Raw genomic sequence first — 24,398 nt, forward strand, 5'->3', positions numbered from 1 at the left:
CGATTTTTCCCTCTTAAAGACTGCCTTCAATTTAATTTACTCAAATGATATTTATCAATTGTCCATGGTGTGTGAGGCACAGTTATTGACTGTAGATAAAAAAATGATATACAAAAGAAGCACAGCCTCTGTCCTCAGGGAGCAAGAGGCCAGTGAGGAGAACAGACTTTTTTTTTTTTTTTTTAAGTTATATAAATAACAAACGCCACATAAACTTAACACGAACAACCAACTATGAGAAGTGCTATGAAAGAAAAAATCATGATGCAATGAAGATAATAATGAGAAGCTGGGTTCAAATGGGAGGTTAAGGAAGGAAGACTTTGTGAGGAAGTAACATTTTATCAGAGAACTGAAGGATGACGTAGGTGGGATATGGGGAGAGAATATGTGGAAATAGTGTTCCATTTAGAGAGAACAGCTTGAAGGAAGAGCTAAAAGAGAGAAATAATTATGTTCCTTGATTGTACATGATTTATTTTAGTCAGAAGGTTTATGTTCAGAAGGGCAACAAATCTGAATATCTCAATGTCTAACATCTAATAATATATGAAGGCAGACAATTTAAGTTTGTGAACTTTACATTGTGCGCTTATTTTATCATTTTGCTAATTAATTTAAACTAAATTTATCTTCGTTTAGATCTTCTTGCAATGTATAATTTGTTACCTGGTGTTTTAAAACCTTAGTATACAGTTTATCAACATAAATACTTTGCATTTATGATTTGTTGGAGTTCTCATGAGTACCCACTGCAACACCAGAAATCAAAGTGTGGAATATACAGGTGTATTCTCATTGTTAAGCAATGGGAACCCACTCCTGGTGAGCCATCCTGTAAGGAACAACGGAAATAGTAATTTTCAAAATATTTTTGAATTGTAGATTTACAAAATGTCAGAGAGCATTTAGTATTAATGCCTCATGTTCTATTGTGGAAAAATATACCAGAAAAACAAAACAAAACAAAATAAACTTGCTGTTTTGTTTTATACACATTTGTTATGCTGTAGAATTTGGCTCAGCAGTCATTTGCACTTTCTCCCTCCTTTATATTCCAAATAGAATCTTTTGAAAATGGAGTTTTGCAATAATAATATTATTTAACTGCTAGCTATAATTTCTCAGAGGTCTATTCTGCTATGAGAACAACTCCAGGATAGAGGTAAAAATCGTAATATAAGTTTTGAATTACTTAGCATCTTGTATACACATGACTGTTTGTCAAGAGAAAGGATTAGCTATGTTCCCATTTAAATCTACTCTCTTGTTTTTAAGACTAAAAAATATATTTGTGTATTCATATATTTACATTTGTGTAAAGCACAGTAAGGATTCAAGAAAAACATTTTCCTAAATAAGAAAAATCACTTCTTACAGTGCTTTAAATCTCCCCATTGCCTTTAGGTTGATATTCAACATCTAGCATCCTTACTATTGAATGCCATGCTCTTTACGACCCAGCCCAGCTACGATTACAGTTTTACCTCCCCATCTTTTCTATAATCCAACTTTACCTACCTAATTGTTATTCTTTAAACTGCCATGTTCTACTGAGACTTACACTTGTCCCTCTATTTGTTTTACTAGTAAAGCCTGTTTTTTAATGCTCCATCAATATCAGTTCATGTATTTCTGCCTTGTTTATGTTACCTAATAATTCTATAATCACTATTATATTACTTATCTGTTTTATACATTCATTTGATTATATTTTTGTCTTCCCAAATAGATTATTAACTTCCTCAAGAAAGTGAATTATAGTCACCTTCTATATTTTGTTTAGTTTTATGTCTCCTCTAAAGCCTAGCTCAGTGCCTGTCATACACAATGCACTCAAGAAGCATGTTAAATTAAGTTTAATAGGATTCTGGACACTTTTGTTCAGTAGATCATTTCTGTCACTTGGCTTCTTATGTAACCTGCATATTCTTCAAACCAGCATTTACAACAGTTTGATTACAGAGCATAATTCTCCCCAATGGGTGGGACATTTTAACCAGTTTTACCTTTTTTTTTTTTTCCTGCAATGTCATGGGAGTGCCTTCTACATGCAGTCTAAATCCACAGAGAACAGTGCCTCTGTTTTTATCAATCTCCCACAGCCTGTGGAGCCCTCAGTCTACCTCTGTCCTTTGCCACAAACATGCGTTTCAAATTACCTCTCCTGGCCCTTGGCCTGGAGGTTGCTATGATTGTTTTATTTGCATTATTTGTTCATTATGAAACGGATCACAACGTGCACCAGCAGAATACCACCACTGACCCAGGAAATGTGGACAAATTCCTTGTGTCGTATGCTTGTGAGTAGGCAATCTACTTCTTATTATATATTTTTAGATTCTTTGGGTTCTCAGAACGTGAAATCTTTGAATACAATAACTGCTTGAGCTCCACATTGGAGCTTCTTACAGAATCATGTGATAGTTATGAGTGCTAAGGATATTGTAAGTTTATGCTATGACATCTGGTCTCTGTAATTAGTGTGTTTGGATAGAATCTGTATCTATTAAAATATCAGAACAAGAGGCCAAAAATTAAAATAATTGATCAATTTTTTTTTGTTAAATGACCTTATTTTTCCCTTGAATTGATCACTAGTTCTGCAAGGTGTACAAATACCACTTCCAAAAAAAAAAAAAAAAAAAAAAAAAAAAGGTGGGAGGTAACTTTAGAGGAGAGAGAGTAAAAACAAAATGGAGTATTTAGAATAGGAGCCAGGATATCATCTGGGGTCCCGAAGGCATAAGAAAGAGTATTTAGGGTTCTATAGGATGTAAATGGAGTTTTAATTGAGAAGGATGTACTCAGGGTTTTGTAATATTCAGAAAAGAAGACAGTTTTTCCTTTGAGATGAGAAGAAAAGTTTGAGTACCTAACACATTTTAAAAGTAGAATCCTTCACTGGGAATGGTGGCAAAGGAAAGAATGAATTTAGTTTCAAGTTTGGAAGAGCAAGCTATGAAGTAGTTAATATAATAATAATTACTATCATATACTGATTGCCTATGATGAACCAGGTATGTTCATTACCTCATTAACCATGGAAGGAGGTGGCATTATATCCCTATTATATAGAGTATTTTTTTTAATGAGGATTAAATAACTTTAAATAGTTAAAAATTATTTAAAGTAGTAGCAAACCTATTACAGTTTTATAACAAATATGTAATCTTTTTTTTAAAATTTGGCACTTGTTTTCTCATTTCTACACTTTTTTTGAGGGAGTTTATATAATGGGGAGTTGTTTTCTCATTTCTACACTTTTTTTGAGGGAGTTTATATAATGGGGAGTACTCTCATGTAGAAATTATGACCTAGAGCTGCTACATGACTCAGCCAAAATGCACAATTGCAAGTGCAGAGATGAGTCAGAACCACAAGTCAGAGAGTCAGGTTCCAAATCCTAGTTCTTTTTCCACTACATAGATGGTCTTCTAAGAGGGTTCTTGATTGAGTAACTTTATAATTTTCAAGCTAGAGAACACCAACACAGAACAGAATTCTGTTCAACGCTGTATGTGTTTGTATGTATCATTTAATCATCTAATAATTATTTTTACTCAGTACCAAGCTACAGGAAACATTCAAAATAAAACAAAGATGATCTCTTTATTCCAAGACTGCTATCTGGTACAAATGTGAACAAAGAACTACAGCAGTAAAAGAAACAAAATGCCAAAACATGATCTAAGATTAGTGTCATTAAAATAATGTTGTCTTAAGAGTTTAAGAGCTTCATGATTTCCATAATTCAAGCTGAATTCTCTAAATTCCCGCATCAGATTTCCTAGGTAAAGTTTCAATTCAGAATTTGAGGAAAAAAACAAGTTGGAGAGAAGAATTACTAACCACAGTCATTTTATCAATTGCCTAGCAATCATACAACCTGTATACTTCGCTTGCAAGAAACATGAAATATCAGTCATTTCATGATTCATTAAGAAAATATTTATTAAGCTCCCAATTTTTGTAAAGCAATCACCAAGTTTCTAGACTCTAGCCAGTGAATTAAACAAAACAGACAAAACGGGCAAAGTTCATGCCATTATGAAGTTTATATTCCCGTGGGGAAAGATAGACTATAGACACAGAAACCATATATATAATTTTATATGTTTATACACACACACACACACACACACACACACACACACACACACATTTAGATGGTAATAAAATGCCACAGCAATAAATGAAGCAATATTAGGGAAATAGATGCATTTAGACAAGGGAGGATGTCTTTTCAGCCTTTCACAACCTGGTTAATGTGAAAGAATTTAGTCTTAATAGCTCAATGTATCCATTGCATGCAATTAATGAACTTCTATCCTACGCATCTAAAGTGATACCAATTCTGTACCGTCTTTGAGAGAATTATGAAACAGTCACTTAAATTGTTTTCTAGTTCTGTGGTTTAATGATAAATCTGGTTGAGGAAGGCAGTTGATGTATCATCTAGAAAATTCCTTCTAATATGAAGTGACTGTAAATAGAACTAAAAAAAAAGTGTCATGTGGGGTGACAGGCGGGATCTCTGCTCCCGCTCCCCACATAAGAACGCAGGACGTGGTGAGGCCAAAAAGGAACACCCACAGAGCCATATGTAGGGGAGTCACACCACTATAGTCTCACTGGAGGCTGGATTCACATGACGTGTGACCTGCTGTCCGCTTTTCTGCCAACTGACTGACTCCCCTCGCTAGCTGCAATCCGCCTTGCTAACTGCAATCCACTCTTGCTAGCTCAGCCACCATCTTCCTGCTAACCCCCATTTTTTTGTTAGCTTAGCCACAGCAGTTATATTAGTGGCCAATGGCTCACTGGTTACAGCTGAGGGCCAACTAGCCACAGCTGATGGCCATCCAATCACAGTTGATGGCCATTTACTACCTGAGCCAGCACCTTTCTACGTGAGGCCGAGAGCTTGGAAACTGCACTCCTGGCTCTGTCCCCACAAAAGGATAAACCAGAATACGCATACTGGGGCAAGAGCATTTTATGTGGAAGAAATAGCAAATGCAAAGGCCCTGAGGTATTTAACATATGTAGAGAGAAAGTGCGGAGAATAAAGTCCGATATGTGAAAGCCTGTTGTGGACAATTGTAAGCTTGTTGTTTTTATTCTGAGTGAATTGAGAAGCCATTGGAGGACTTTGAAAGGAGGGATATGACGCGGCTTAGGTCTTAAAGCATCCTTCCGGCTTTTAAGTAGAGAATAGGTTGTAGGGGGGCAAGAGGTTGAGTAGGAAGACATATTAGGAAGACAATCCAGTCATCCAGGAGAGAAATGATAGCAGGCTGACCAAGGTAGTAGTAGAGGAGGGTTCTGTTTTATTTTGCCTGGTTGTCGGTGGTAGTTGGAATAATCAGCTGCATTTTAAACATGCAGCATTATCAGGGCTTGCAAGATATCCTATTGTGAGGGAAACATGGAAGTAAAGCAGAACTGAAATACTAGACATCACCAAATCTATTCTGGAGACTAAAATCGCCCCCTGTTGAAAATATCGGATGTAGGTAAGTCTTGGCAGTCTTTAAAAACTGTTAGAAGACTTCACACCTACAACAATCAAACCACTAATGAAATTGGTTTTTGCTCTACAAATGGGAATCTTTATTTCTTTCATGGCAGTCTTGCACCACAAAACTAAACTTATGGCCCTGTCCCTAATCCCCACCCACAAATTCCTAGAGCGAATGAAAGATAATGCATAATCGTAATTGCTTATAAACCTTTCTATCCATATATTTTATACAGAATCATCTGCCAAGAGCTTTCACAACTTTGTAAGCTCTCTTTAGCAACTTAATAAATAAGGTTCTTAGGCCCCCTTGTGGCATAATGCAGTAACAAGAATTAGATCAGAGGAGAAAAAAATTTGGAGCACAGTTGAAACAAGCAACTCCTCCCTCCACATTAAAGGTCTGGCTTTCCATCAAAGGGGAATGGGGACAGAATGTGAAGAATTATTACTGCGAGTGTGAGATATTACAAAATTAGATAAAACACTTTTTTAATTAGTTGGTTACTGCATGCTTTAAAATCAGTATATTACAGGAGGAACAAGAAAAGAATGTTCAGGAAAATAACTTGGTGTAACTAAAAAAAGAGAAAACAGTGAAGTCGGTAACACTGGGTCCTTATTTTCATTCTAGCTTCGTAGCTATAAACAACTTGTGCAGCTAGAAGAGACTTTGGACTTCATTTAATCCAAACTTTCCTTTAAGGAGAAAAAACTACCCAAGTAAGGTTTAGTAAAACCATAGCCATAGCCAGTTAATAAGCCGTGCATATTCTCTAAGTTCTACTCCAACTTATAGTATGATTTAAATTAAATGTTTACATATAAAAATTAAATGATAGAAAAACAACTTGTCAAGATAGACGAGTATATATGGCCACCTATGTTTCAAAACTCAAACAGGTTGAAGTTAGTTGACATTTGCCCATCCATAGAAAAAAGAAAATTGCAGCATTCTCCTTTCTGAGACTGTCCTCACAGCGGCTGACAAGGGATAATTTTCAGAGGTCTATTGTTCCCTCTCTCACCCTCTTGATACTGTTTCTCTAGGGGGTGGCTCCAAAGAACAATTAAATGGCCAAAGCCTCATCATGTGGGTAGGGTTCAAAGAGTGCGTATGCGCCTGAATCATGAAAGATAGATCTGGTTTTCTCATTCTCTTTATGTTTACATTTGCTGCACTCATGCAAAAGTTAGACTGGCTTTGGACCACCAAAGGACACTAGTGAAACTAGTAACATCTATGATGCTAATTTTATCTGTCTATCCTCTTTTTTGTCATAGAGTAATACTTCAGGAGAAATCCCCAGGCTTTCAAGGGACCCTTTTCAAATGCTGGGTAACTTTGAAAAGCCAGCCTCTTCATCCTCTTCTGGGTGAGATCATTGCCACAGATTAGTTTTTTGGATTTAATTTGCAAATTTGGAAATAAATGTGGTATGCAAGTTGTGTCAGGGAGACAGTCAGGAAAGTTCTGCAGAGGACGGTGAAGCCCGTAAGAAAGGTGCTACAGGTTGGGTTCCCTAGGAAACAGACATTAGCCTGAAAGCAGTTTGTTAGGGGGTGCCTTGAAGGTCCACCGGAGGGTTTGGACAGAGAAAGACCAGGATTATCTAGCTTTTTGTGGTCCTTTCCTGAGTCAAGGGGATGGGATGCTCATGTGAATCAGGCATTGGGCACAGGCTATGCTAGGAAAGGGCTGTGACATGCAAAACAAGAGAATTTCCCAAGAGAATTAAGAGCTTAGGGCTGTCATTTGTCAGCATTCCCTACAGCCAGGGGACATGGAAGGAATAAATGCTTCCTTTCTGAAGCAGGGATCTGGGCAGTGCATCAGAGCCTCCCCTACAGGCGACAAACCTGAGTGGCATAGTTTACCACCCTAAACTCACTGGCTCCTGGATCCGATAGTAGAACAAAGGTAGAGAGAGTAGGGATAGTAACATGTCTCTAAGTGCCAGAGAGGCCAGAACTTTGCCTTGGTTATCCCCTGCCATGCTCACGCATGGAGGAATTGGTGGAGACAGGTATTAATTTCAATCCTGACTCCACCTTTGGGATACAGATGGACAACAGACATATGAAAGGATGCTCAACATCACTAATGAACAGAGAAACGCAAATAAAAACCACAATGAGATATCACCTCACACCAGGTAGAATGGCTATCACCAGCAAGACAAATAACAACAAGTATTGGAAAGGCTGTGGAGAAAAAGTAACCCTCATACACTGGTGGTGGGAATGCAGATTGGTGTGACCACTATGGAAGGCAGTGTGGAGATTCCTGAAAAAATTAACAATAGAATTACATATGACCCAGCAATCCCTCTCCTGGCTATATACCCAAAATATCTGAAAACTTTTATCTGTAAAGATATATGTGCTCCAACGTTCATTGCAACTTTTTTTATGGTGGCCAAGATGTGGAAACAACCAAAGTGTCCTTCGATAGATGATTGGATAAAGAAGATGTGGTATATATACACAATGGAATACTATTCTGCCATAAGAAAAGATGCAATACTGCCATTTGTGACAACATGAATGGATCTTGAGACTACTGTGCTAAGCAAAATAAGTCAGACAGAAAAAGTCGAGAACCATATGATTTCACTGATATGTGGGACATAAAACTGAAAACAACAAAGGAACAAGACAAACAATTAAAGAAACAAAAACTCATAGACACAGACAATAGTTTAGTGGATACCAGAGGGTAAGGAGGGAGGGAGTGGTAGACAAAGGTAAATGGGATCAAATATATGGTGATGGAAGGAGAACTGACTCTGGCTGGTGAACACGCAATGTGATATATAGGTGATGTATTACAGAATTGTACACCTGAAAGCTATATAACTTTACTAACCGCTGTCACCCAATAAATTTAATTTTTTTAAAAAGTCATAACTTTGAAAAACATTTAATTCGATTCTAACATCAATTTTCTCTACACGTATCTTCTAGGCATGTGCTCCCTCATACCTATTTCCACTACCTCCAGCCACAGTGGTGAATATTAATTCAACATTTAAATGTTATTTTTTTCTCTCTGGTTTAATATTTGTTCCCAATTGGTCTCAGTTTGCTTTGTATATCTATTAGGTTGAATTACAAGAAATTGCCAATAGTTGAACCATTTTCATTGGCAATTTCAATGCAGAAATGTCAATTTCATATGGTTCTACCAAACAGACATCTAGCCAACTAAGCTGTAAGTTTCTTGAGGGAAAACCTGTGTGTTCACATTTGATCAAATGTTTTGTTCATATTGAGCTTTACTGAACATTCCTTCCCCCAGAGGTTATCCCACTCAGAATCACTGTGTGAAATAGGGCCTTTTCAGTATTGCAGATAAGAACACCGAAGCTCACAGAGAATAAGTGATTTGCCCAAGGTCACATAATCACGTGCTAGAATTGGGGGATCTGAGCCTCCATCTCCAGACACCAAGTCAAGTATTTGCTCCTCTAAGGATACAGCCTTCTGGACACTAGCTTAGAAAGCGCTAGCAAAGACATTATACCATTTGACTTAAATAAAGATCTGGTAAGATTTCCAGAGCTGGTACTATTATACACATTTGATAAATGGAGACTGTAGCTTATTCATTTAGTCATTATTGCCTCTTTTATTACCTCCAGGCTTTTATGCCAAATTCTGGGGAGCAATGGATGACTATATCCTAATCTCATCAATCAGGAAACTCACTGTCTAGTGCAGGAGATGGACACCTCATCAACTATTAAATGTTTAATAAATGCCAATACAATGTGATACATGCTAAAGCTGAGATATATGCAGGAAGCTGTGTGAAAGACAGGAGCAAATACTAATTTTCCCTGGGAGTATTGGGAAAGTCTGCAAGAGAGGGTGATGCTTACACTGTGCTTTGCCAAGTTTTCTTCAAATAGAAAGTAATGGAAAACTTTTCAGGGAGAAGATGAAAAGCATACGTGAAAGGCACACTGATGATTGTTCACAGTGTTCCAAGAAAAGGTTCAAATACTGAATAACTCGCCCAAGGTCTTGTAGTACCCGAGCTGGCTGCCTTTGGCTGCCCAGTTAATTTTTTGCCTTTGCAGGGTCTTATGCAAAGGATGTAGCAGTTAATAAATGGGATATACTATGATATAACATGTTCTTAGTGCTCCCCTAACGCAGATTTTTTTTTCCTCTCTGCTCTTTTGCAGTATTCCAAGATGTGCATGTTATGATATTTGTTGGGTTTGGCTTCCTCATGACCTTCCTGAAGAAATATGGTTTCAGTAGTGTGGGCATCAACCTACTCATTGCTGCTTTGGGCCTCCAGTGGGGCACTCTAATACGCGGAATCTTGCACCACCACAATGAGAGAATTCACGTTAACATTGAAAGGTGAGCATCCTTTAGTTTTGTTTTTCTTCTTTTAATCCCTTAGTTTTCAACCATTGTGTCTTCAGAACAATTGTTCCTCTGTTTAGTCTCTTGTCAGTCAGCCTCAGAACTAGCTGCTAAATCGTCTCCCTTAGGCATTAGACGATTTTTGAGATCCAAGGGTGCAAATCACCACCTTGTTTTACTGAGCTGGATCATACATGCATGTCTATGTCCTCTCTGGTTTGACTTTAAGGGTATAAGAAATCTCCTTGCACAAAATTATTATTCCTTCCACCTCAGCCTCAGCTACAGAGAGCAAAACTACACCATTAGTTATTTTTCTAAGATTGTTTTTGAAATGTAAATGCTCTAGAAAATAATTCATTTTTCAGACCAACAAAAATAAAGTAAAACCAGAAATGAGATAAAGACCCGGTAGGTTAAGATAAAGGAAATGTTAGAGCAAATGAAGAATGTATAATGAACGGAAGAGAGGAAGGGTAAGACAGTGGGAGAGGACAAATGTAGGCCTGGAGGCAGCGCCTGATGGGGACTGATGGGGGGAAGGGCCTTGAACTCCGGCTAAAGTGATGCTATAATTCATTACAACTCACAGTTTTATTTTGGGTGTGCATTATTCTTTAATGTAGTCTTGCTTTTCCCCTCAGCATGATAAATGCAGACTTCAGTACGGCCACTGTTTTGATTTCTTTTGGAGCTGTCCTGGGAAAAATAAGTCCAATCCAAATGCTGATCATGACAATCATAGAAATTACAGTCTTCGCTGGCAATGAATATCTGGTTGGTGAGATATTCAAGGTAAGAGAAAATTTACGCTTACCTGGCTTTGGACACCAGTTGTGGTCACAATACAGAATGGATGCCCAATCTATACAATGACAGTCCTTGGCGAGAGTGATAGATACCACAGCAAATAGTGTTAATAGCCCTCATGTATGTGAGTGCCTACTGTAAACCAGGAGTTTTATAGTCTAAGTATTGTCTTACTTCATTATCACAATGCTGTAAGGTAGGCATGACTGTTGGTACTATTTATATACACACACAAAAAAACCATGATGATCATAGGATAATAAATGACTTGCCTGATTCTGAATTCAAACCCAGAGTTTTCTAACTGCAAAATTTTTTTATCATATTGCCTATCAATGATCAGTTCCTATTCCTATTTAAACCACTGGGTGAATAGCCTTTCCTAAGGCTTTTAATATGGCCTATGTCAAATTTCTTCTCTTTTATAAAAATTTCATTGAGTCCCCCAAGGATTATAAATAGAATATTTCTGGGCAGTTTCCAGTATTTTGTTATGCTTCTATTTAACATTTAATCCAACAGCAGTTATCTTTGATAACTTTCTAGGTGTCATGTGTGGCTATTCAGTGACAAACAAAATGGTGAAGATCCTTATCGCTATAGAGTTTACAATCTAGAGGGGGAGATAGACATCAAACAAATTATACATTCACCCACCCGTAAGCAAACAAGCACATGCATGCATGAGTGCGCACACACACACACACACACACACACACACATATAAATATTATTATAAATTATAATGCATACTGTGAAAAACAGTGGAAGAGGCTATGAGAGAATGTAACTGGGTAACCTAATTTAGATTGTGGGACTAAGGAAGGGCTCTCTGAGGAAATGACAGATAAGCTGGACCTGAAAGGTATAGGAGTTTATCGGGTACGGAAATCGTAAATTACTAAAGTTGTAGCTTCTTTCTACCTTAATAAGTACAGAGCAATGTCTCGGGTTTGGTACTCTGAACTTTCCTTCTAGAGGCAGGAAACGTAGAAAACCAGTTCAAACCCATACAGTATCCTACAGAGGGACCTAACATACATTTCTTCAAGTGAATCTTGGAGCTCAGGCTGGTTTTCATATTGTTACACAGCAGAGTGAAAAAATATAGGAAAGACTCAGGCTTTTTGTAGCTTCAGGTTTTTGAGCTGCAATTAAGTGAATTTAATCTGCAATGTCAAGTAAATGCAAAAATCATCTTTGTTTTGTATCATGTGCAATACATAAAACTTCACTGAGAAACTCCCTAACCTGAAGACGTAACCTAAAATGGATTGAGTGCCCACAAAGGATCTAGCACTTTATGAACGTGATATCATTTATGCTAGCTGGGTAGGTTTCCCCATTTTACAAAACCTGAGATTCAGAGAAGTGTGTCGTAATTTTGTCTAAAGTCACGTCACAAGGAAGTACCTGACCTAGGATTGAAGGTCAGTTCTGCGTGGCTCCAAACGCCTATATTTTTTCTACCTCACTATCCTGTTTTATCTCCCTTTCTCTGACACATTCTTTCTCTCTCTCTTGATTTATTGGTTCTTATTGCTTAACCAATAAAGCACTCCTTTCTCTGACTTTACTTCCAGTAAAGTAGTGAGACTCAGTTTCACCTTTATTTACCTGAATGTTTTGCCCCATCAGGCCTCTGATATAGGAGCATCAATGACAATCCACGCCTTCGGGGCCTACTTTGGCCTGGCTGCAGCGGGCATCTTATATCGACCAGGCTTGAGAAGGGGCCATGAGAACGAGGAGTCTGTATACCACTCAGACTTATTTGCAATGATTGGTGAGTAGGGATGAACTTGCCCAGATTCCTGTCTGGTCAGGCACCAAGGAAGGTTAACTCCAACACAGGTGTGAAGGTGTTCAAAAAGGAACATCTCTGAATACGACTTTTGCTTATGTTGACTTTTCCCCTCTTAGATAACTAAGCCTAAAAGTAGAGACACTGTTAGTGCCCAAGGCAAACTACCTCCCCTGGACTATCTTCTATATTCAGAACTAATATCCCTTTTTGTGGTTGACTCCAGGAACTCTTTTCCTATGGATATTTTGGCCCAGCTTTAATTCAGCCATCGCTGACCCTGGAGAGAAACAGTACAGGGCCATTGTAAACACGTACTTCTCTCTGGCTGCCTGTGTGGTCACAGCCTATGCATTCTCCAGCCTTGTTGAGCACCGAGGCAAGCTCGATATGGTAAGTGTCATATTAACTCCTGGGGGAGGGAAAATTTTCCCTCTTTCCCCTCTTAGTTATTCTGGCTGACCTAAGAATTAAATTGACATTAAACTGATTAACAGGAAAAACTAACCAAATTTTATTATGTATGTTCATATGGGGATCCATAAAAATATTACACCCGAGAAGAAATCGGACAGTTGAGGTGTATGTGCCATTTTGAGCTAAGGAGAAAGGGGGGTGGTGGTGTGGATGTCAAAGGGGAGGAGAGTAATTCACATGGAAATGGAGAAGCAAATCTTTGGTAAACAAATGTTTATTGGGTCATCTTTAATAATGGGACACAGAAAGGTCTTTGATCAGAGAAGCCTTGCTGGGTTCCTTCCTGTCACACCTAGCTCATATTAAAATAAGTGACCATAGCTCCCTCCCGGGAACGGGTCCTCTATCAAAATTCTGTTAGTTATGAGGAAGGTCAAAGGTTCTTCCTGAGTGTTTTGTTTCTTAAAATTAACCAACTTAAAATCAGTGTCCCAAAAAAGGCATATTTGGGGGTAGCAAACTGCTCCCCCACCCCACTCCCATGGAAATTTCACTAAGTGACTCTAACGATTTCTCAGATGAGTAGGTCATTTCTGCATCATTGCTAAGCTGCCACAACAAATCACATCACTTCAGACCTTGATGAATATTTTGAAGATAATATTATTCATTCATTTCTTCAAATTTGTATTCTGGCAAATTAAAAAGTGTTATCAAGGAATTTACAGTCTAGTGGGGAACATAGTCATGTAAAAATCAAAGATCTGAGGCATATTTCTTTAATGATAGAGTTAACTGTCTTCAAGTGCTTAAAAAAATCTTCCTCAGAAATAGGACTTGTCAAGAGTAGAAAAAGAGAGGGGAGGATGCAAGTTGATTCTGTTTTCCTAACTGCAAATATTTCTCTCAGTGAAATAACAGCTAAATTAAATGTGAGAGCCTGACTAAAATTCTGGAAAAGAAAAAGGGCATTAGTGGGAATATTAGTGAAATTCAACTCAGGTCTTTAATACTATTATATCAATGCTAATTTTCTAGTTCTATGATTACGCAAGATGTTAACATTGGGGGAAATTGGATGAGGGATACATGGAAACCCTCTGCAGTATTTTCACAACTTTTACATACTCTAAAATTATTTGAAAATAAAACTTTTTTTTTTTAAATCCCCCAAGTTTGTCTCCTAAGTTTCTTGCCTCTGAGCTACAGAAATGGCAGTGAAGGAGTAACCCTCAGAACAGCCACTCTTCTTTTCTAACCAGATGGAAGAAAAAAATAGTGTCATTTTTCAAGCATAGCTAAGGACATGTATTTCAATTCTCTGCTAATTGTTTCATGAGAGAAAATTGAAAATAATGAAAAGAAAAAAGTCATACATGTAACTTCCAGGTCGTTTGCAGAAGGTAAAGAATTCACAAGACTCAGAAAAGAAAATTTTATTGAAAGTTGGGCACAGACAGAAGGCCATGGCAGTGTCTAACGGAGACGGCTGCCCCTGGGTGAGGGAATGTAGGGGTTTTATATTTTTTATGCCAGATGCAGGGGGCTAGTTACCTTGCAGTTGTTTACAGTTGCAGTTGGCGCCTTCTGAGAACTACTTTGCGGTTGGCTTTAGTGGTTAATCTTTAAACCCAGTCTTGCTAGCTCCCAGACTCGTTCTTATTAACTCTTTCTGACTCATCAGTTATTTTTTAGGCTTATTCCTGTTAGTCCCAGTTTTCATTAACTCTTTTTCTGACTCATCAATGTACAGCTCAGTGGTTCTCCTTTAAAAGGACTGAGAAACTTGATTTTTCTGAGGCATTCGTGTAAATGGAAATTGGTGACTCTTTCCTTCATCCTCAAAAGTTCTCAGTACAGTGACATTTGGGAAAGCTGTTGTCTTTCATGTGTAATGTGTACGTTACAATGTCTCTACATTCCCTCTTTGAATACTGGGATACCATAGACCACAACGCACACAGCAGCCATAGGCCTCTTTTGGCTCTAACCACAGAGTCGTTCCCAAACCGCATCAACAGGCAAAACTCTGTTATAACAATTGCTCTACACACTCCCACTCTTCCACTACAATTTCTTTTGATTTCCTCACGTAACTCCTAGCACTGGTCTCACTAACCTGAATGTTAATGCTCTACCAAGAAATCCTGGCAAGAAAGATATCAAATGTCAACTGCTTAGAAGAAAGACTTCTTATGGGGGGGGGGGGGTCCAAAGAACAAAATAAACAAACAAAATAAATAGACTCATAGATACAGAGAACAGTTTGATGGTTCCAGATGGAAGGGGGGTTGGGGATGTGTGAAAAGGGGGAAGGGATTAAGAAGTACAAATTGGTTATTACAAAGTAGTTATGGGGATGTAGGGTACAGCATAAGGAATGTAGTCAATAATATTGTAATAACTATGTATAGTGTCAGATGGGTGCTAGATTTACCAGAGTGATAGATGCGTGGGGGTTTGGGGGGCAGGGTGAAAAAGGTGAAGGGATTAAGAAGTACAAGTCGGTAGTTACAAAATAGTCATGGGGATGTAGAATAAAGCATAGGGAATATAGTTAATAATATGGCAATAACTATGTATAGTGCCAGGTGGACTAATCAGGGGCATCACTTCGTAAATTATATAAATGTCTAATTGCTATGCTGTACACCTGAAATTAATATAAAATAATATTGAATGTCAGCTGTAATTGTAAAATTAAAAAAAGGGGAGAAAAGGTGAAGAAGAATAGGAGGTCCAAATTTCCAGGTATAAAACAAGTAAGTCTTGGGGATGTAATATACAGCATAAGGTATATAGTCAATAATGTTGTGACAGTGTGGTACAGTGTCAGATGGTTCCTGGACTTATCATGGTGACCACTTCTTTAGGTATATAAATGCTGAATAACTACGGTGTACCTCTGAAGCTAATACAATATTGTATTTTAGCTATATTTTGAGAAAAATCTTAAAAAATAATAATTAGTAGTCCTTTTGAATGAAGAATGTGCCATGGAGTCCATCGAACCCTAGTTTTCCTTCAGTCCATCTGAACTTTGTCTCATTCTGTTCACTTCGTTCACGTTTCTTGTGCTCCACACAGGTTCACATTCAGAATGCAACCCTTGCTGGAGGAGTTGCTGTGGGCACTTGTGCAGACATGGCAATCGGCCCATACATTTCCATGATCATTGGGAGCATTGCAGCAATGGTCTCTGTGCTTGGATTTAAGTTTCTGACTGTAAGTATAGCAGATGATCTGAGTCAGACTTTGAATCTGCACCATCATCACAAAAAAGCTATGAAAATTCCTTTTCATAAGTACCTCTCCTTATGTGGGGGTCATTTGCCTTACTGTCAGAGATACCACTCACGTTTCAGTGTCCACTGGATTTTGCTCTTTCCTGACTTCTTTTGGGTAGCAGGAAAGAATTCTATATCAATTATTTATAACTTAGTATGAAGCGAATGTTAACTACTTTGTTACTTTCTCCAAGGCACTTCCACTCAACTTTTTGTCGTTGTTGTTTGTTTTGTATAATTATGAACTCTGTGCCCTTTAAAGGGATTTAGGATATCATCGGTCGGTAAGAAGTTACACTTGAAATCACTCACCTTCAAATCCACCTAAGAACTGAAATGAGCAGTATTGCCACCAACGTATTCAGATTCTTTGATTTACGTGGGTTTTAGATATGGATGGAGAAGCTATACAATCAAATTTTTCCTGCATGATCTTTTACATCAGTTACAGAGTTCTGTATATCTAACAAAATAATATTCCTTCTTCTTTTTACAATGTTAGCCGTTTTTTGCTACTAAACTGAGGATCCACGACACATGTGGGGTGCATAACCTGCACGGCTTACCTGGTGTGGTAGGAGGCCTCGCAGGCATTGTGGCAGTAACCCTGGGAGCGTCTAACAAGTGAGTGAAAGAATGGGTTTCCCCCACAATGTCCAATGTTTTCTCATTCTGCGAAATCCAATTTTGAGAGCTTTTTCTTTAGTAGTCCAGGCCATAGTTGGTAAGTATTGTCCTTACTGAAGCCCAAAAGACACATAACTGAGAGAATAGAATTGACTGAAAGATGTGTCTTAATTAACGTTATTATTATTATTATTATTTTGTAAATTAACAATGTTAATTTAAATTTCTCTACCACAGGCACTGTCTCCTAGCAGATAGGGCAATTTGATAACCACAATCAGACTGCAGTAGGCTGTCTCTTTTACTTGATCCCATAACAAAATGGAGCCTATGAGCATATGGGATGAGCTGAGCGGTCATTTCCATCCAATCCACACAAAGAAGAATGAGTTTGCATAATGTGGAAAGCAATTGGATCTGGAGAATCAGGATAACTGGCATGTGGCTCCAACTTTACCACTAACTAGTTATGTGGCCTTTGATAAGTCACTCAACCTCTCTTGTTCTGTTTCCTCTTCTGTAAAATAAGAGGATTGCACTATTTATTCTCTAAAATCCCTAGCAGACCTAGATTTTTCCAAAAAAGGGCATAAGACTTTATTTAAATGGACAGAGGATAATAGCTATCAATCAAATCCAGGAGAATGGAAGCAATGTCGTAAGCCATCTCTTGTCACTTTTAAGCAACAACATTGAAACAATTCGTTATTAAGTGCATCCAAGCAAAACAGCTAGTAAGGTCATAGAGTGCAAATAAATCATTGAAGTAAATCAGGAAGAAAGCAAAACACTCAATTTTTAAAGCCAGTTGAAAGCACGAAGAAAAAGTGAATGTGTGTTTGAAAATGTCTCAAGATGACTACTAGCTAGAATGGCATAATTTGGAAAGAAAAATTTTCTCTTCAATTTTAGCAGATTGAATTTTAACCCTGTTGAGACCAGTAATAATAAACATTTGAAAAAACTTTATCATATTTTCTACTGAATAGAAAGTTTTCTTCATCCTTCATGTGTATAGCCGACCCACTTTTTTTCTGTATGTTTTCTATTTTCACCCCTTTTGCAAATACTGAGCACAACCTTAGAAATATTCACACTTTCTTTCAGTTCTCTCCAGAACCTAACAGAATGTTAAGGCCAAACACTGAAGTGTTTTAATGCAAATCAAGCATGATAAATGCATGTGTCAATGAGTTCGACTCCTAAGTCTTATAGGGTGTAAACACGCTGCAAACACTCTTAAGAAGTGCCTGGAGATTAGGAATAAAGGAGTTCTTGAGCATCATTCCTAGACTAGCTCCACAGATGCAATAAAGCAAGTCTATCTGTTCTGACTGGGTGGCCAGATTTGGAGTAGGTTTCATGGGTAAGCAGGTTTACCAACAACTTCTCAATTTACTCAGGAAGAGTTGGGGCATTGGTTGCCAGACAAGTCTCTGAAGGCCCATTCAGGTGGGTAAAATTCACACATGTCTCACACCTCAGATAAAATACCTTGTCCAAGAGACAAGACTATTTCCCCACATGTGTCTCTTCAGAATACTAAAACGCAGATCAGTTTTCTTGGTAAGCATAGGACAATGAGAAGTTCATATTCTTAAGGGATATTTTTGCAAATTATGGCAGTCTAACTCTAATAAGGCTATTAATTTTGTTTAACCAAGTGTTTCCCAAGCCTGTATTATCATGGAACACTTTTCATCAAAAACATCTTTAATATTTTATAAAAGATCTTGTTAAATTCTGGTCAAATTAACAGGATGTTTACAAAAGAAGAAAATCAAACGAATAAGTATATATTAAATATTCAACCTAACTAGTAATCAAAAAAATGCAGATGAAAACAAGTTACCACTTTTTCAGTTATCAAATTGATTAAGACTAAATGAATAATAATATTGAATGGTGGCTAAAGTAAAGAAATGGAGATATAACTTGTACGGTTTTCAATTTGGAAAAGCCCTTAAGTGGTTTATTACATTTTACTAATAATCTCATTTCTAGATACGTTTCATTTTAGGGAAATTATTGGATAAGTTGACAGTGTTCATAAGAAGATGTATTCTCACCACATTTTAAAAAATATAAAGCATTGGATATCCAACCTATGGAACTATAATTACAGTACATTTGTACAGTGTAATATTCTGTAGCGATAAAAATTTCAATCTAGATCTCCATTTATTGACATTAAAGGACATGAAGATTTAATGGAAATATCGGTATTATAACATGATTGCACTTTTATAGAAACACATGCTTTATATTTTACATTTTTATACTGATAAGATTTGAGGGAAATTAAACTTTTTCCCTTTTTATCTTAATTAATGGTTTCTAATATTTTTACAAGGATTATGTGTTACGTCTACAATATTTTACATAGTAGAAAAAAATAAACCCTTCAAATAAAGAGGAAAAAAAGAAATCTGAGTTTAGTACATTCTTTCCCTTAAGTGATGAGGGTGAAACATCAACACACTCTCATTTTCCAATTGTTTGCTTTCCTTCAGTCACTCATTCAATCTTTCAACTGTTTATTAATTGCCTGGTAAGAGTCAGGCATTGTGCTAAGTAAGGAGACTCCTACATTCCTAGTGTATTTGTCACTCGTGTAACAACACCCTTAAGCATTTCAATAGCTTATTATCACATTCTTCCATTCCCAAAATTATGAGGTATTTTTTTACTGATCTCATTCTAAGGTAACTACTTCTGATATATAGAGATATACTTTAATATTTTCAATGAGTTATCTCTATAATATATGCTAAAATGAGCTTTTCTTACCTTACTAACTTTTGAATTTCACTACAATTATTTCTTTGGGGTTTGGGTGAGAAGACATAGAGGCTCATGTTTGTGATGTACATGACTCTGTCCTCACTACGTAGGAAAAAAGCTGGCATGGAGTGGGCACTCAATAAATACTTATTGAATGAATCAGATCACGGATCAAAACCTGGTACCACATTTTTAGAAAATACCAAACCTATTCGGAGGAAGATCTTTTGATCATTCTGAAGAAAAGGGTGGTTCTAGTTTAAGTGTCATTACAGTGCGTATAAGAATTTTGTACGTTGTTTAAGAGTTTCAAAGAAAATAAATATATGAAATGAAATAAAAAGTGTAACAAATGTTTGTTTGCTGGTGTGTAATGCTGCACTCTTGTCTGAAGATGGCAGGCATTCACACCCCTCAGGAGATGAGAAATGTTTGTGGGCATCCTAGAAAAACAAGATTCTTTTCTTTTGGTTTCCTAGGTTTAACCCGGCCATGCAAGCAGCTGCACTAGGTTCTTCCATTGGAACAGCACTTGGTGGAGGGCTGATCACAGGTCAGCATAAAAGTAAACATTTCCCTGTACCTCCTGCACTTAATGCTCTCCACATAACAGATTATTAATAAACATATTGGTAGGTATATTTGAAAATGTTCTAAATTTCTGACAGTAATCATGTAAGCTCAAGGGGATGATTTTATAATAGTAATTACTTTAAAGTATTTAATTATTACTTTAAAGTATTTGATCATGCAAGTAGGTTTTCCTCTCCAGCATCGTAACATGACTTACTTTCTTCCCACCTTCACAGGTTTAATTCTAAAGCTACCTATCTGGGGACAGCCACCTGACCAGAACTGCTATGATGATTCTGTTTATTGGGAGGTACTATACAGTGTTCTAAATACGGATGTAAATTATGACGCTATTAGTGAAAGTTTTGCTCACCTCAAGCTTATGTGTGTGTGGCATCAGTGGGATGAAACTGGATGAGCTCCCTATGTATATATATTAGAGAAATTGAGGCAATGTGTCCAAACAGATGAAATCATAAGTTATGGTATTTTTCAAAGCAGACACTTAGCTGAAGTAAGGACTCATAAAAATAGTTGGGATCCTGCACAGTGGAGTGAGATTTTATACCATAAGGAAAAGGAGGCAAAATCTGGTGGAAGATGGAAGGTTGAAGAATCTCAGTGAGAACACAAGAGGTTCTGTGAATAATAAAACATCAGCCTTTTTCTATCCTCCAGTTTCTACCTTTTTAGTCCACTGACATTTTCTCCCAAAGTATTTCTTGCAAAGCTCAGAGTGATAGATGTTAGAGTATGTTCAACGAGATTTTCAGGGAGAACAAGCTTGGGAAAAAGAATGTAGTCAGGGTGGGTGGGGTAAATATTTTTGTTCTTTTATTTTTTTTTTTGAACTCAAACAATTTTTATTCCCAGTTCTTTTAAGGCTTGGATAACAATTACAGAAAATATCTTTGCTTTAATACTAATCTCTGACAGGCCCAAGTGAAAGAAACTATAAAGTGTTCTAATCTTGTTTTCTTTCAAGGTCCCCAGGTGGAGAGAACATGATAATGATGTCTATGAACATGGGGGCCAAAACCAGCTGAAACTTGAAGTCTGAATACCGTTCCTCTGCCTCAGCTTCCTTTCCCATTATCTAGAATCAAGTTTAAATAAATAAAAAACATCCAGTGAGAATAAGGACCAGAATGGAAAATCCTGAGCCCCAAATGTCCAGTGTAAATATGTCTTAATATAACCTGGTTCTATCTCTTGATATTCACTGATTGTTTAGTTGAAGGAACATGACTCATAAAATAGATGGTCAAATGGATCCTATTCGGCATTCCCAGACTACTCTTACCAGTGGGTAGGTACAGGGTGAATATTCTGTGTATATCCATGTATTTCCCCCCTATGAAGGTCGATTTGCAAAGAAACCAATACTTTCTAATCATATCAGTTTTTAAAATTTAGTTACTATGTCTTCAGACCCAAAGATTACACAACTGAAACCAATGAAGCAATATTGTATGTAAGAAATCTATATAAGAAATAGGAAAACTGTATGTATGTAAAGCAGTAATACAATTCTATTTGGTAGTGCTTTCTTGATTTTAAAAATGGTTGTTAGTAATGTTATGCTTTGCTTAAATATTCTTACGCTTAATTTCTTTTGTATGTTTACTATTTGCAACAAGAGCTCAAATGCAGTCTGACCAAATTTTGTATACAATTTCAATGGATTAAATGTTATTATAAAATAAAGCATTAGTCTTTGGCTCTCCTTTCTTTGGTGGTTAGAGTTCATTTTAGTAACAAACACATACATTCCTCATATTTAGTGTCCATACGCAATCCAAATAAATTGTTAGTTACTGTATATTCATTATAAAACATCAAGTTAATGTTTCATGCGGTGGGATAAGTATTAAAGAACTGAGTTTTAGATAAGATAACTGACATAGTCATATAAAACCATTTCTAGGGAAACAATTTTTTTTTTCCTCTCTGGAAGATTTTAAGATTTTTATTTTATTTCTGGAGTCTTGGAATCTTGCCAGGATGTGCCTAAGTGTCAATAAGAAAATAAGTCCTGCCATAATTAACAGAACTTCAGTTCCTGAATGCTCGAACTTAAAAATTACGTCAGTGAATTATGTACTTTTTATTCCTCTGCACAAATCATATAATTTACTGTAGATCTTACATATTTTATGAGATAGATGACTTTTTCCAAATGTACATTAGTTTCTGTTTCATATGGGCTTTTTGAAATGTGCTCACTTATAAATATAAAGCCCACTGACCCCTCCCTTGCTGAGCATCACAAAGAATCATCTTTACTACCAGGATGTCCTGAGAGCCCCTGAGTCCATGCTCATCATACGGCAAAATTTGGAGGGTTTTGAGTATAGTCATGTATTTTTTAAAAGCCTATAATTTTTATGTGCTAAGGAACTGGGTTGTGATGGTTATCAACCTCTGATTTGTAAACCCTCTCTCCTGCCTTCCTGCAATGCAATTCTTATACAGTAAAGTCTTATTTTTTTAATTCTCTATTAGTGGTCTTTTTTCACAATGGTATACAGAGGGTGCCAAAAAAAAGTATGCACATTTTAAGAAAGGAAAAAACTGTATTAAAATTATGCTGATTGTAACCACTTTGAGCACCTCTTATAATTGCAGATGTCAAACCTGACTTATATTCATCTTTTGTCATCGGTATATATTGAGTATTACAATTTTAATACAGATTTTTCCTTTCTTAAAATGTGTATACATTTTTTGGCACCCTATGTATATCCTTTTTTAAAATCTGTCTTGCATAGAATTCAGTGTAGTATTTTAATCTGAAGATTTGAGTCTGCTTCTGCTCAGATAAACTTTCCTCTACTGTTTATTAACTTTCGCTTTTTCATCTTTTCATTTTCCTTCTTTTAGCACCTCTGTTATTCACATAGAAAGTTGAGAAGATTTGTTATCCAAATCTATAATTGTTCCCATCTTTATTTAATTTTTTTTCAGAGATTGTGTTTCTCTTATTCTTCTATTGACGTGTTTGTTGTTTGCAAATTGTGGTCCATTTTTATAGGTCCAACACATGTGTTATGCTTGAATCTCCTTACTTATTTTTTATAATTTTGCAAATTGAGGAGCGAGGTCCTCTTTTTGTTCAAGTTCAAGATCAAAGTCTAACCCAGCTATGTCAACATGTAAATAACATGTATACCTTATCTGTTCCCAAAAACATTTAAGATGTCAAATGATACTATGTATAATTAATTAGCTAATTTTTAAGATCTACTTAGCTGATCAATTTCTGAAAGTTTTTGTTATTTTTTGTTCTTGTATAAACCTGAAAGATTGGCCTAGAATTATTAACTGCAATTTTAAACAGTTTGGTGAAAGCTGAGATATTTTCAGGCTTCCCAGCCCTCCTTTCCGTTGTCTTTACCCGTTTATTGCACAAGATAAGAGATTTCCACTGATCTAGGAGAGGACTGTGCCAATAGCTCCATCTTGTTAGAAGCTATTTATTTTGTGGTCTCTTGATTCTCTTCATTGTGGGTGATGGAACCTCTTATGTGAATTGTGAACTTATTTCATCTATTTACTGGTGGTGGTGGTGAAGGGTTGTTAGGATCCAGCTGCTGAGGTATCTTAGGTGGCAACAATCTTCAGAATAAAGGGAGGCACTACAATCTCTGATAGTATAAGTCAGAGATTTACCAGCTGTCAAGATATAATTCTCCTAGACTGGCACCTGAATGAAGCCTCTCTGTTCAGTCTTTTCAGCAGGCAAAGGTTGGTGTTCTTCTAGAATCAGAGCCAGGAGGGACTCAATGCATCTGCTCAGTCCTCCCAAAGTTCCTCGGGGAAAAGGGAGAACCACTGTCATCAAGGAGTGCTTGATCAAGAAGATTCATCACCATTCTCTGGGAATTCACAAATCTCTGCAAACCAGTGGTACCCAGATCCTTACACCATGGGTCTCTACCAACTGCCTCCAAACTCTCCTCCACAGGAGGAAAATTCTCTACAAGTTTTTTTTCTCCCAGAAGCTAAAGGTCTTACATCCTCCAGACACAGTCACTGCTAACTCAAGACAGGTCCTGTAATTTAATTAGAGTTGTGGATTGAGGTCAGGAGGGACACATTCCAGCTCCCATCTCCCCAACTTAAGGTATAAAGATGTCCTTCCGTGTACTTTCCAACTTGATAATGTTACATTTTCATTTTAAATATG

General features: G+C 37.0%; 1 protein-coding gene across 1 annotated transcript; it reads left to right on the forward strand.

Moving 5' to 3' along the window:
• The first annotated feature begins 2,091 nt into the window (after positions 1–2,091).
• On the forward strand, positions 2,092–21,916 carry RHAG (Rh associated glycoprotein). The gene is made up of 10 exons (XM_019734603.3): positions 2,092–2,303; positions 9,718–9,901; positions 10,552–10,702; positions 12,356–12,503; positions 12,748–12,914; positions 16,026–16,163; positions 16,728–16,849; positions 20,116–20,189; positions 20,446–20,519; positions 21,195–21,916. The coding sequence occupies exons 1-10, from the start codon at positions 2,147–2,149 to the stop codon at positions 21,267–21,269; spliced, it is 1,290 nt and encodes a 429-aa protein (XP_019590162.2). The 5' UTR covers positions 2,092–2,146; the 3' UTR covers positions 21,270–21,916.
• The last annotated feature ends 2,482 nt before the right edge of the window (positions 21,917–24,398 follow it).

The sequence above is a fragment of the Rhinolophus sinicus genome, chromosome 2 (genome assembly GCF_057876585.1).
Source record: "Rhinolophus sinicus isolate RSI-liver-muscle chromosome 2, RSI-T2T, whole genome shotgun sequence".
Taxonomy (NCBI): Eukaryota; Metazoa; Chordata; class Mammalia; order Chiroptera; family Rhinolophidae; genus Rhinolophus; species Rhinolophus sinicus.

What these genes read in the sequence shown, in the direction of transcription:
- RHAG (XM_019734603.3), top strand. Translation starts at nt 2,147, where the DNA reads ATGCGTTTCAAATTACCTCTCCTGGCCCTTGGCCTGGAGGTTGCTATG. An exon ending in ATTCACGTTAACATTGAAAG is followed by an intron (nt 9,902 to 10,551) that starts GTGAGCATCCTT and finishes TTTTCCCCTCAG; the next exon opens with CATGATAAATGCAGACTTCA. An exon ending in ACCGAGGCAAGCTCGATATG is followed by an intron (nt 12,915 to 16,025) that starts GTAAGTGTCATA and finishes TGCTCCACACAG; the next exon opens with GTTCACATTCAGAATGCAAC.